This window comes from Chrysochloris asiatica, unplaced genomic scaffold (genome assembly GCF_000296735.1).
Source record: "Chrysochloris asiatica unplaced genomic scaffold, ChrAsi1.0 scaffold00132, whole genome shotgun sequence".
Lineage (NCBI taxonomy): Eukaryota > Metazoa > Chordata > Mammalia > Afrosoricida > Chrysochloridae > Chrysochloris > Chrysochloris asiatica.
In genome coordinates, this window is record NW_006408650.1 from 1,848,773 (window position 1) to 1,861,961 (window position 13,189).

The window sequence follows — 13,189 nt, forward strand, 5'->3', positions numbered from 1 at the left end:
AACCCTGGGCCCCCTCAGGTAACCCTGGGCCCCCTCAGGAAACCCTGGACCCCCTCAGGTAACCCTGGGCCCCCTCAGGTAACCCTGGGCCCCCTCATGTAACCCTGGGCCCTCTCAGGTAACCCTGGGCCCCCTCAGTTAACCCTGGGTGCCCTCAGGTAACCCTGGACCCCCTTAGGTAACCCTGGACCCCCTCAGCTAACCCTGGGCCCCCTCAGGTAACCTTGGACCCCCTAAGGCAACCCTGGGCCCCCTCAGGTAACCCTGGACCCCCTCAGGTAACTCTGGGCCCCCTCAGTTAACCCTGGACCCCCTCAGGTAACCCTGGGCCCCCTCAGGTAACCCTGGGCCCTCTCAGGTAACCCTGGGCCCTCTCAGGGAACCCCCAGCCCCTCAGGTGGGGCTGGCACTCTCACTCCCAATGTCTCAGAGATTGGGTGAGACATGTCCTGGGTCTGTGAGCAGTGGTCAGTGGGTCTGGACGCAGACTGTCCAGCTGGGATTTCTCCTCCCCTTTGAGCTGCTAGCCCCCCACTGTTTCTTGTCAATGGGAAGGGAGGATGGTCTCAGAAGCTGACCCCTATTTGAAGCATTTGGCCTCAGGTTTCTGGGAGGCTCTGGGGACCTCCAACCCTGGCTCTGCTGGAGTCGCCAGGGTGGCTGGCAGCAGAGCTTGGAACTGGTTCCTCTGAGCCAATGTACTCTTTGGCTTGCTGTCCATCTTGGGTGCAGGGCAGCGGAGCCCCCCAACTTCCTGGCATTCTTCGAGGGCAGCGCCGTGGGGAGGAAGAAGCCAGCCAGCCTGGGCTGTACCCCGAGTGAGCAGGGAGCCACGTGGCACGCCCTGGTAATGCCCCACTCAGCTCTCCCTGCTTCCGTGAGGGGTGCGGGGCCCAGGGCAGGACTGCCACTCTTCTGCCTCATCTTTGGTGCCGTTGTCACCATAACAGACACTGTCAGGAGGGTTACGGAAGTTTCCCGATACCTGTCTCGGGGGAGGAAAGTCGGGCACCCCCCTCCCCCCACCCCCACATTGTGGGTCCCATGTTGTTGGTGAGAAGGCATGAGAGGCCCTGAATGGGCAGCCTGCTCCCCATGACAACATGTGCGGCAGGGCTGGAGGCTGAGGGCCTTCGTGTGCACAGGATGACCAGCCCCGTGAGTTGGCCCTGGCACCTGGCACCCAGAACCCTACCTCTCCTGAGCCGCCCACCAGCCTGAGGAGGAGGGAGTGTTCTGTAACCCTGGCTCCTACCTTCACGGCCAACAACAGGTATGGCTGCTGAGCAGACACGGTGCTTGGAGTGAACGAGTGAATGAATGAATAAATAGCTTTCCTTACCACAGGGTAAGGGGGCCCAGGTGCTGTTTAAGGATAGGTGACTCTCAGGCTTGGGGGGCTCAGATGGTGACCCCCAGGCTTCCTTTTTATCCCCCAGACTGTCCTGCCTTCTCTCCAGAGGCCCAAGTCTTGTATCCTTGGTGCTGAAGTTTCAGGCTTGTGTGGGGACACATGTGCCTTTCGAGGCTCATAGAATGTTCTGGAGCTTCCAGACCCAGCCTCTCTAGTTTCTGGAGGGAGAGTTGCTGTGTGAGGTGGAGCTCAGAGCCAGCTCCCCCAGGACACAGGCCAAATCGCAGCCGGCTTGGGAGGGCGTCAGCATGGCCACAGAGGCTGGGGTGGAGGCAAAAGGAACGAGAGGGAACCTAGCTTGTCCTTCTGCTCCAAGGCTCCTGAGAGCAGGACAGGAAAGGACAAGGTTATGCTCCACCTTTTCAGGTGGTCTGCTCTTGCCTGGTAATGAAAAGGTTGGCAGTTCCAACCCATCCATTGGCACCGCAGAACCAGGCCTGAAGATTATAGCTAACCCTACTCCAGAGCCAGCGGGGTTTCTCCAAACGAACATGTAAATTGAAAACGGGAATCCTCCATGACACTTCCCAACACCTAGAGCTGCCGCCAAAGGCTCGATCTCCCTAGAGGAAGTCCACACCAGCCTTACCAGGCTGGGCCCCGGAAGAGCGGTTGCTTTTTAGTTCGAGAGTTTAACTGAAATTTGACAAGCCACACATGGTTAATGAGTCCACAAATTCACAAACTTACCACGAAAAGGAGTCAGCCTGCTGCCTTGTCCTGAGCCCATTTTAAGCTATTTGTTTGCGCCCACCCAGCACCTTGAGTTGTTGGTTGTCTCTCTGCAGAAGCAACAAGGGAGCCGTGGGCAATTGTGTCACCGCCATGGTGCATAACCACTGCCCACCAGCCGAGAAGGCACCCCCACCCAAGAGCTCCAACCACACAGCCCTATGCCTCAAGTAAGCCGCCCCAGGCCTCGTACCCGTGTGTGCTGTGGGTTTCCTGAGGGACTGGGGTCTTCGTGGGTGCTCAGGGGCTGCCAGCTGAGTCTTAAGCAGGGAGGGGCCACGGAGCACGACATGGTCAGGCTGTTCAGAGGACAGTCCAGTGTGTCCTGCCCACCTCCTTGGCATGTCAGAACTGGGGAGGCCCACAAGTCTACTGCGTTCCAGTCGGGCTCTGGAATCCTGTGGCTTTGGAGAGCTTCTTGTTTTCCCGGGTGTGAAGAGCTCTCTCACCTAGGGTGCTCCTGGGGGGGACCCATTAGAGTGTCAGTGGCCCCAGATCATAAGCTGAGTGCTCTCGGCCCCCTGCCAGCTCACAGCAACACTCATTCCGTGGGGACGTTGTGTGGCCCTGTGTGTGGCCCTAAGTCTGGCCCCATGTCCACCCTTGTCTGTCAGCAACATCATCAAGGCAGCCACGGACGAGGGCACTGCCGAGGGCAACGGCTTAGGGAAACCCCAGAAGAACGTTCTCAGTAGCAGCCACGCGTCCCGGAACCACGGTGCAGGGCCGCTCAGGAAGGAGGTGACAGAGGAGGAGGCTGAAAGGTGACTCGGGGTGCTGTGCTGGGGCCTCAGACCCCCAAGGACAAAGCCAAAAAGCTAGTCATTGGTCAGTTGACCCCAATCTGTGGCCCCCCTATGAGTCATGGTACAGCTCTGCTCAGAGGTTTCCAACGGTTGAATGTTATAAGTGGAATATTTTTGTGCTAGCATACTGGGTACGAATCAGGCTGCGAACCTCAGGGTCAGCAGTTCGAAACTACCAGCCGCTCCGCGGGAGAAAGATGAGGCTTTTTGCTCCCGCCTCGGAAACCCTGTACAGGGTCGCTATGGGTCGGATCCGACTCCACGGCACATAACAACAAAGTGCATGTTTTAGTTTTTCTGCAGGCCGCACCACCCCCTGCCCATAAGCCTCCTGTTTGTGTGTGTTTCACACAAGTGCACTTTCTGCAGAAACAAGGAGGCTGCCAGCCCTTTCTTCCGAGTGTCTCTCAGTAGACTCGAACTTGCAGCCTTTTGGTTAGCAGCTACATGTGTTCACTATGTACCACCAGATTCTCCTGACCAGAAAAGCCCTTGTGTGACACCCACCGGCTGGGTGTCTGGTTGGTTCCGTGTAAAGCCGTCCCAGGCTCCCTCCACCTGGCCCTGAGCCCACTCTCCCACAGGTTTATTCACCAGGTAAACCAAGCAGCCGTCACCATCCAACGCTGGTACCGCCACCAGGTGCAGCGGCGCCGAGCCGGAGCAGCCAGCCTGGAGCACCTGCTAATGTCCAAGCGAGAGGTAGTTCTGGGCTCAGCCCAGGCTTGGTGGGAGAAGGGACTCTGAGCCCATGTGGGCAGTGGCTGGATGGAAGCCGTTTGTTCCCTGCCGTTGGACCCCAGTTTCTGGGCTTGGAGTCTGCAGGTCTTGGGTGTTGGGGGTCCCAGGAGGAAGTTCTGTGAAGCTATCCTCTGGTCACTCAGGTCAAATGGCCACCTAGCAGCCTCTTCTGCGGAGGTGGTGACCCAGCCTCATGCCTGTCCTGGAGGAGCCAGGGACATCTCCTGTGGGAGGGAGGGTCCTGACCCCCAAGGCACAGTTTGCAGACTGTAGTGGACCCTGTCAGGGAAGATTTGGGGTCCTGATGGGGGTCCACAGACACCAGGGTCCCAGGACACTGGAACCTCTCGCAGGAACAGCGGCAGCAGCAGGCGGAAGGGAACATTCTGGAACTGCACCAGCAGAAGTTGGCGGCGAGAAGGAAAGCCCGAGAGGAGAAGGCGCGCCAGGCCAGGCGGGCAGCTGTCCAGGTGCTGGGGGCCTGCAGGTGCCCAGGGTGCCCCTGCCACTCCTCCCCTGACGGCCCCCCTTCTGTGCGGGGCAGCTGTTCAGAGATGCGCCCCTCACACACACCAGGAGCTGCAGCAGAGACGTGCCCAGAAGTCCACTGAGGCTGAAGTTGTCCCACCTCAGGAACCCCGAGGGGTGGGGAGGCCTGGGTCTGCCCAGGAACCACTCCTGACATCAGGGACCAATGCCCGCCAAGCCCCCAAGGCCAACAACACAGGTGAGCATCCATCCGCCACGTACCTCATAAGACTCCACCTGCCCTCTGCCGCCTGCACCCTGCGTTCACCTCAGCCATGCCGTCTTCCCCAGAGAGTAGTGCCCTGCTTGTCTGCAGACTCCCAGCCCCTCCTCCTCACCTGTCCACTTGTTCTGAAGCTGTATGTGACCCTGAAAGCCAGGGAGAGCCCTACCCTGTCCCCCGGACCCCACACATTGCCCTCCAAAGCCGGGTACCATGGCCCCGTGTGACTCTGTGCTCTCTTGTGCAGGCCCCGAGCAGCCTGGTCCACTGGCCCCCGGCCTGACCCTGGAGCCGTGTCCCTCTCAGGAGGACATCCTGCAGGTCTTGCAGCAACTTTCCCGCCTGACTTTGGTTGTGCAGCATGTCCATTCCAGGGTGGCCTAGAGGACACCCCCACCCAACCCCAGAGTCTGGTCACTCAGATCAAATGGCCACCTAGCAGCCTCTTCTGCAGAGGTGGTGACCCAGCCTCATGCCTGTCCTGGAGGGGCCAGGGACATCTCCTGTGGGAGGGAGGGTCCTGACCCCCAAGGCATAGTTTGCAGCCTGTAGTGGTCCCGGGCCCCTCTTGGCTGCTCAGCTACGGAAGGGAGACCACTCGCCCACTGAAGACCTTACTGGCGTCTCCCTGTCTGCTACCCCTGCAGGACACCCATGCCCAGGACGTGACCATTGAGACCCTGGAAACAGGCCCCACCAAACCTAGGGTGACCCTCAGCGAGCTGCTGGACACACTGCAGCTACTGGAGGCGGCGCCCGAGCCACTGCCCCAGCCCCCACCCTACCTTAAGGAGAAGTACGCTTGGATTGACGAGGTGACCGGAGTGCTCGGGGGTCCCGCACCTCCCTGCCTCAGTGGGCCTGATGGCCAGGACATCCTTGGCCTTCTCTGTGGTCCCTTGTCTGTCCAGCTCTCCCTCCTGTTAGCACATTCAAATGGACCCCAAGGAGGGAGGGGGACATCCTCAGGCAAGGCAACCAGGGTCTGGGCACTGGAGGGAAGGCCTGTGTACCAGCTGGTCCCCCCTTAGGAGGACACCACCAGCTCCCTGACTGCAGACAACCTGGAGAGGCTGGGGCAGCTTAGCTCTGGTGCCCCCGACGATGGCACGTTGCTCTCAGAGGCCAAGCTGAACAGCATCCTGACTTTCCTGGAGGAGATGGAGCCGTCGGCACGGGAGCGGCCTGCCCCGGGCCCCCAGCGGGAGGTGCGCCGATACCAGGTAGCTCCCGGCATGCACCCCAGGAGACTGCACCCCGAGAAGCCCACGTTGGGCAGCGAGTCCTGAAATAAGAGGCCAGCACCTTTGACCTTGGCTGGCCCATTCACTTGAACGTTAGAGGCACTGCTGGGTGGCTGTGTCCTAGGTGTCCCTGTGACCTGTGGGCATGCCTGCCTGACTTCCCTGCAGGGGCCGGTGCTGGGGGCAGAGCTGGCCGGCCTGGAGTGTTCATCCTCAGGGACCACAGCCGTCATGCGACTGCAGCTAGAGGTGGAGGAGAAGCGGCAGGCCGTGGAGCTGCTACAGCGGGCACTGGTACTGTGGACACTGGGGCTGTGGGCTGGGATGTGGGGACCACTGTGCCCTGGAGGGAGGAGAATGCTGAACCTTAAGGTTGCGGGGTGGACACTGTGCCCCGAAGATCAGTCATCCCAGCCTGCTCCCAGGGTGCTGACCACCAGGGGAACAGAGCATGGGCTCTGGTCTAGACACAGGCCTGGCCAGCGGGGCCACTGGGGCTCCTAGTGCCTGGCCTCCCTGGTGGCCTGCAGACCTCCCCGCACTGCCCCCCACAGATGCAGCAGCGGTCCTTCACAGCGCGGCGGGTCGAGGAAGCAGAGAGGGAGTTGAGTCGCCAGCTGCGGCAGCAAAAGAAACATTACGAGGCCACCATCCAGCGGCACCTGGCCTTCATTGACCAGGTGAGTCTGCACTTGGGCCCCGGCCAGGCCAGTACCCATCCAGCCCCCTCAGGCAGGTCAGCACCCATCCGGCCCCCTCAGCCAGGCCAGCACCCATCTGGCCCCCTCAGGCAGGTCAGCGCCCATCCAGCACCCTCAGGCAGGTCAGCACCTATCCAGCCCCCTCAGCCAGGCCAGCTCCCCACATGGAGGTGGGGATGCAGAGCTCAGTGGGTACTCGAGGTGGGGTCCGTGTTAGTACTGCCCCTCCCAGAGCTTTCTGGTGTTCCCTGACCCAGCTATCGGGGAGGCTGAGGGTCTGGAGAGGGTGTAGGCCTGTCTGTGTTCCCCACCTGCCCTCACTCATCTGTCCCCACACCAGCCCGGTGTCTGTCCATAGGCCAACAGCAGGTCCTCTCTGGGGTACTAGCCTTTCAGCAGAGTGAAGTCAGGGTCCCCAGGTGGTGGGAGGAGGTGTAATGGGGGATGGTCCTCAGTACAGCCACATCACCCCCACCCTACCCCACAGCTCATCGAGGACAAGAAGGCCCTGAGCGACAAGTGTGAGGCTGTGCTGGCTGAACTGCGGCAGGGTGACCACAGGTGGAAGGAGAGAGCAGCCCAGATGCAGACGCAGCATCAGCTGGTGGGTCCCCACCCCACCCCTGCCTCACCTGGTGCCCTCAGACTCCCTCCACACCCTCCCACCCAGCCAGCCTGCGACCCCCCACCTCAGTATCTTCCCCGCTCTGCTCTACCCCTGGCCAGTCAGGGACCCACCTCCCTTCTGCTTTTCTGGGGTGACTGACCATAAGGCTTACTTCCTGGGGCTGTGGGGGCTCAGCCTGGCTGCATCTGCCCTGAGATCACCCCAGAACCCAGGAGCAAACAGACTCGAGGCTTAGTGCCCTCGCTCCTGCCATCTGGTGTCGGAGGGCACAGTGGGCAGGCTCTCTGCTGACTCCAGGACTCAACAGTGGCTCAGGGGTCTGGGGGCCTGGGTCATGTGGGACTTTCCTAGGTACCCTGGCAGCGCAGAGTCTCCCAGAGTCAGGGGTAGTGAGAGATTAGGGTTCTGTCAGCCCCCTCCCTCTCCATACCAGGAGCTCAAGAAGCTGAAAGAATTGATGAGCGCCACCGAGAAAGTCCGCCGGGAGAAGTGGATCAATGAGAAGACCAAGAAAATCAAGGAGGTCACTGTCAGGGGTAAGGAGAGGACAGGGCGTCCACCTACCCCACCCCCTGTGAGAGAGAGCCAGATTCCCCACCCCCACCCCCACCAGGAGAAGGAGCCAGACCCCCCCCCACTTCGAAAAGGAACCAGACCTCATACCCCCCCTACCCTAAGAGTGAGACAGACACCCCCACCCCCACCTCCACCCCAAAGAATCAAACTGCCCACCCCCTCCCTGAGAAGGAGCCAGACCCCCCACCCTGGGAGGGAACCAGACCCCCCACTTTGAGAAGGAGCTAGACTCCCAACTGAACCCCAAGAAGGAGCCAGATGCCCCACCCCATCCCCACCCTGTCCCGACCTGGTGAAGGAGCCATACCCTCCCTCTCAGAGGCCCTGACCTAGACACTGTTCAGTCTTCTGCCCCTTCCTGGAGGTGACCAGCTGGCCTAACCAGCCCTCTAAGCATATCTGACCACTAATGGGCATCTGGAAAGTGTGGCCCCAGTGCACTGGAAAACAGGCTTGGGGGGCCTGGGCCCAAGTGGTGCAGAGGTTCCAGGAGAGCTAGCCTGGGTGGATGCTGGGCGGGTCTCAGAACCAGGGTCTTAGGACACAATGGCCTGCCTGCCCCTGGACAACCCCCTCTTTGGTGACTCCCCTTCTAAGAAAGCCTGGGCTCCCTCAGGACCCCAGTGGTGACTCAAGAGGTCCAGTCCTCCAGAGCCAGCGGCCATGGCTAGGCCACAGCACGTGCCTCGCCCACCTGCACACTCAGCTACTTGCTGTGTTGGGGGCAGGAATCCACAGATAGACTGGGTCCCAGCTGGGGTATCAGAGAGGTGGTTTAGATGGGAGAGTCTTTATATCGTGGCCTGGGCGGAGTATGGGGTTTGGATTCCAGGAGGACCGGCGGCAGAATGGGGTGAGGCAGGAGGCCTGGGTGTGGGTACAGTGTGGGGTGAGGCTGGTCCCGACCAGGTCTCTGCAGCACCCCCACCCCGCCCCAGGCCTGGAGCCCGAGATTCAGAAGCTGATCGCCCAGCACAAACAGGAGGTCAAGAAGCTCAAGAAGCTACACGAGGCTGAGCTCCTACAGGCAGATGCTCAGGCCGCTCAGCGCTTTGCGTGCCAGGCTGAGGAACTGCGGGCACGCCTGGAGCAGGAGAAGGAAGCCCTGGGGCAGCGGGAACGGGAGCTGGCCCGGCAGCAGTGCGTCCACCCTGCTCTGTGCTGGGAGGGCTGGCCATGGGTGATGTTTTCCAGGAACTGCCCACCCCAGAGGGCCTGGTGGGAGCTGAGGGTTGGGGGCACAGCCTCCGCAGGAGGTCCGTTGCAGGCTCATCACCCTTGGCAGTAACTCTGCCCTTGGGTGGAGCTGTACCTGCAGACTAGGAGCTGATGCTGGGCGTGTTTGTGCCTACACCTTCTGTAGCGAGTGCACTGCTCTGCGGTCAGGCCCGGGAGGGACAAGGGGAGAACATTGGTGAGTTCCATCCCCACCCGATTCCTGCAGGGTCGCGCAGCACTTGGAACAGGAGCAGCAGACGTTGGAACTGCAGCGGCGTAGGCTCCACAGTGAAGTAGCTGAGGAGAGGGAGCGGCTGGACCAGCAGGCAGCCAGGTGCCCCTTGCCCAGCCTGGGCTGGGTGGGGAGGAGCCTGCCTTGGCCATACCACGCTGACCGCCCCACCCACAGGCAGCGCGCCGAGCTGGTGGCACTGAGGCAGCAGCTGGAGGAGAGTGGAGCCGCAGCGGGCCGTGCCCTGCGTGCCGAGTGTGAGAAGGCAGCTGAAGAGCAGGAGCGCCGGCACCAGGTGTCCCCTTAGGTCCCCCCACACCAGCATGCAGCACGGATGGCCAACAGGCCCTGGGGGTGGCTGTGCAGGGCATGCACTCACACACCATCCCCTGATCCCAGGCGGAGCTTCGGACCCTGAAGGAACAGCTGGAGGCAGAACGACAAATGTGGGAGACCAGCTACACCAAGAAGGAGGTGGGAGGAAGTGGGGACCCGGGGCCAGTTACAGCAAGGGTGGGGCCGGGGGGCTGTTTTCTAAGCAAACGTGTGGGCACACTGTGTCCAGATGGCTCTGTCCTGTGGCTCCTGAAGAGTTAGAGGCTCGGAAACAGCGCGTACAGCAGGAAGGGGTCTGTGACCACACAGTTAGTTACTCCTGCTCGTCAGGGACCCCCACCCCAGGCTGTGGAAGATGAAGAATTAATGTCCCCATGCTACAAAAAGTCCTCAGTCCCTTCTGAGAAGTGGGAACCACTCTACCCTTCTCACACCCTCTGGAAGGAGTCTGTAGAAGCCCCCTCACCCCCCACCACCTCCAGTGCCCTACTGCCCACTGTCCACTTGACTGACCTGGGCTGGTCACCTTGGGGTGTTTTGTTTTTCAATTTTATTTTGCTCTTGTTGAGATGCTACGTAAGAAAACAGACAGGAATTCCTCAGCGTCTGCATGCACACTTGAGCAGCTTTGATGTTCTCCAAGCTTTGCAAACAGTCTGAGCTTCCTTTTTGAGTTATGCTTCCCCCACGAGCATACACTCACTGCCCCTAAGGTTCCTGTCTAACACTTCCCGTCTGCAAACGCTCCTGAGGGGCTGCACATCTATGTGGTCCACATGGACACGCAGCTGGCCTTCTGCAGGGTCAATTTCTAACCCAGGGTGCTGGGCAGAGGACTTGCGCAGGTGGGATTTTGAGGACTGTTCCCAAATTGCCTTCCCAAGAGCTAGTCCCCACTTAGAGTCTTCCTTTCTGCCCCAGGGTACCTGCTTGTGCCAGCAAGGGCCAGTCTGGCAGGTAGCCGGTGGCATTACAATGCCCAGGGCTGTGTGTACCCAAGTGTGAGTGAGTGTCTGGCTGCCCTGCCCAGTGTCCACCCGGGTTCCTTCCGTGTCCCACGCTGGGTCTCAGCATGAGGACAGGGCCTTTGGCTCCATGACCCCTTTGGATCCTCCAAGTGACCCTGGCCCCTGTCCTCCTTCGTGCCTTGTCCTGCACGGCAAGCCCAGTGGCCTGTCCCACAGTCTCCCGTGCACACCCCCAGGAAGCATGGTTGTTGGCCCGGGAGCAAGAGCTGAAGGAGGAGATCCGGAAAGGCCGGGACAAGGACATCGAGCTCGTCATCCAGAGGCTTGAGGCTGACATGACCCAGGCCCGGGAGGAGGTGGAACGGGCCGCTGAGAATCGGTAAGGCCAGGGCGTGGAGCGGGTTGGTGAGGGGCACATGGCCGCCAGGTAGGTGGGGCCACCACCCCAGCACTGAGCTGCTCCCCAGAGTCCAGCGTCTACGTGGCAAGTTTGAAGCTGAGCTGCAGGAGCTGGAGAAGTCGGAGCGGCGGCTTCAGGAGCGGTGCTCGGAGCTGAAGGGCCGCCTCGGGGAGGCCGAGGGGGAGGCCGTGAGACTCCTGGGACTGCTGAGGCACAAGGAGCAGGCGCTGGAGGATGCTCGGGCGGTGAGCCGGAAGCCCCCCAGCCCTACCCCACCGCCCCCAGCCCCCCAGCCCCAGCTCCAGCTCACGGGCTCCCTCCCTCCCCAGGTGAACGAGCAGCTGACGGCTCAGCAGGGCAGCCAGGGGGCCCAGCAAGAGCTGGCTGCCACAGAGGGGGAGAACCGGCGGCTCAGGGCAGAGCTGGAACGCCTCTCTCGGGAGAAGCAGGAGGAGCTAGGAGAGGTGCATCGTAGGTAAGGGGGTGCATCATGGGGGCCGTGGAAGAGGGCTGTGCATGGGGGACGAGGGCCATGCATGGGGGACGGGGCAATGCCCCTGCGTGAGAGAAAAGCAGGCTTCATGCAGGGAACACAGACTTGGGGGGCCTGTGGGGTCCTGGGACCTGGGCTGGGAGCCAGGTGGGTCCTGGTGCCACAGGTGAACTCTTAACTGGAGGCTGGCTCTGGGGCAGTGCCTGGGGCATCTATAGCGTCTCAGAAGGCCCAGTGTGTGGTCAGCAGGGCTGGGAAAGGCAGCAGGTCAGCTGCCCTGAGTGAGGTGCCACCCACAGCCATGGAGTCTCCCACCCCACCTCCTTCCCTGATGAATGCAGAGGTCAAGGTGGGGGCACAGGGTCAGCCCACTGAAGCCCACTGCCCATTTGCCCACAGGGTGAAACTAGCTCTGGCTAGAAAGGAGGAGGCGGTAAGCACCCTCCGAAAGCAGCATGAGGTACGTCCCTGGGGACGGGGTGCCCGAGAAGGGACTGGGAGTCGGGGGACCAGGCCTGAAGGCATCTTGTGTCGTAGGCCGCAGTGAAGCGGGCAGACCACCTGGAGGAGCTGTTGGGGCAGCGAAGACCACCGGCCCTGACCTCCAAGTGAGCTTCCCTGTGTGCACACCTGCGGCCCCTGGGAGCCAGCCCCAGCCCACCTACCCTGGGGGACTTCTAGCTGTATTTTAACAGTAAAAGGCCCTTGTTTTGTAACTGTGCAGACCCTGTGTTTGAGTCTCTGGGGGCGTTGGGGGGGGTGGCCACACATTGACAGAGGCCCTCCTCCCTCCCCTCCCCGTCTCCCAGCTGCCATAGGCAGCCTCATTCAAGCCCAACCCAGCCCCCAGTCCCCACCTCCAGGGCCCTGAGCAGAGAGAAGGCCCTTTGTTCCTGGGCTCCCAGAGCTCCAGCACTCCCCTCCCTCCTCCTCCTCCTCCTCTTCCCTCCCCTCCTCCCACATCTTCTACCCCCCATCTTCCCCCCTCTCCTGTCCCTGAGCTCAGGGCCTTCCGGTTGCTCATTATCTACTGACCAGGATGAGTAGGCAGTCCTCCAAGACCCCCGTCCAGAGCCACAAAGCAGGACCTCTGGAGAGGCCTGCTCACCATGGACCCTGCCAGTCCACGGAGGTGCCAGGCGGGGCAGCGCTCTGGAGGGCAGTGGCTAGGGTCCCTAGGGCAAACCCCTCCTCTTGGGCACCCAGCCTAGAGCTGATTCCAGCTCACCATCCAGGGCTTTGCTCACGGCAGCCCCTTTTCTCTGGGGTCTGGGAGGCAAGGGGCAGGATGGAGTCAGCCATGGTCCAAGGGCATCTACTGGAGAGCTGGGACTCTGGACAGATGGACAAGGAGGCACGAGGTCTTGGAGTTAGGTGAAAACCGGGCTCTAGGAGCTGGTGACTTGAGCAGACCTCTCACCCTCACCTGGGTCTCGCCCTTCGCAGATGGGCAGGAGCCCCTGAGGCAGTGGCCAGGGCGAGATGCGGGCAACCCCATGTGGACTGGCTATTTACCGAACCTGCTCAAAGTTGCCACCCGACTGGGAGTTTTCTCTCAGCCTCACAGTAGGCGTGGACAGCCCCTGCCTGACCGCTGGCCCCGGGTCTCCAGGCTGACCCCCACCTGATGAGGATGGGTGGGGAGAAGGCCTCAGAGCGCTCAGTGTGGTGAGGAGGGGTTCTGGCTCACTGGGAACACTGGGCAGGCTCCTTGACAACCCAGGGCTCCCCTGCCCTCAGCGGCCTAGGCTGTACCCTAGAGACCGGAGGGGCTCAGGGAGGGCAGGTCCCCATAGCTGAGGTCATGGAAGGAGCTGGCTGCTCGTCTGTGGGGCAGGGGACCAAAGGCAGTGAGCCCAATTTCCTGTTCTGGCCAAATGGGATGTTCTGACCAGAAAAACCAGTACTGCCGTGCAACGTCCGGAGGGACTGGGAGACAGCGGCTGGGC

The 13,189-nt window shown here is 61.5% G+C and overlaps 1 protein-coding gene across 1 annotated transcript in view; it reads left to right on the top strand.

The window, feature by feature from the left end:
* Nucleotides 1-11,852, top strand: part of AZI1 (5-azacytidine induced 1) — a 17,534-nt gene extending 5,682 nt beyond the window's left edge. The window contains exons 3-25 of the mRNA XM_006869639.1: nucleotides 733-847; nucleotides 1,146-1,273; nucleotides 2,203-2,316; nucleotides 2,761-2,910; nucleotides 3,537-3,654; nucleotides 4,047-4,163; nucleotides 4,270-4,420; nucleotides 4,692-4,795; nucleotides 5,092-5,259; nucleotides 5,476-5,652; nucleotides 5,857-5,982; nucleotides 6,243-6,368; nucleotides 6,877-6,993; nucleotides 7,451-7,553; nucleotides 8,532-8,733; nucleotides 9,038-9,145; nucleotides 9,221-9,338; nucleotides 9,443-9,517; nucleotides 10,584-10,726; nucleotides 10,815-10,992; nucleotides 11,077-11,222; nucleotides 11,640-11,700; nucleotides 11,778-11,852. Of these exons, the coding sequence (XP_006869701.1) occupies nucleotides 733-847; nucleotides 1,146-1,273; nucleotides 2,203-2,316; nucleotides 2,761-2,910; nucleotides 3,537-3,654; nucleotides 4,047-4,163; nucleotides 4,270-4,420; nucleotides 4,692-4,795; nucleotides 5,092-5,259; nucleotides 5,476-5,652; nucleotides 5,857-5,982; nucleotides 6,243-6,368; nucleotides 6,877-6,993; nucleotides 7,451-7,553; nucleotides 8,532-8,733; nucleotides 9,038-9,145; nucleotides 9,221-9,338; nucleotides 9,443-9,517; nucleotides 10,584-10,726; nucleotides 10,815-10,992; nucleotides 11,077-11,222; nucleotides 11,640-11,700; nucleotides 11,778-11,852 (2,920 nt within the window). The remainder of the gene's footprint in view (nucleotides 1-732; nucleotides 848-1,145; nucleotides 1,274-2,202; nucleotides 2,317-2,760; nucleotides 2,911-3,536; nucleotides 3,655-4,046; nucleotides 4,164-4,269; nucleotides 4,421-4,691; nucleotides 4,796-5,091; nucleotides 5,260-5,475; nucleotides 5,653-5,856; nucleotides 5,983-6,242; nucleotides 6,369-6,876; nucleotides 6,994-7,450; nucleotides 7,554-8,531; nucleotides 8,734-9,037; nucleotides 9,146-9,220; nucleotides 9,339-9,442; nucleotides 9,518-10,583; nucleotides 10,727-10,814; nucleotides 10,993-11,076; nucleotides 11,223-11,639; nucleotides 11,701-11,777) is intronic.
* Nucleotides 11,853-13,189: the final 1,337 nt, after the last annotated feature.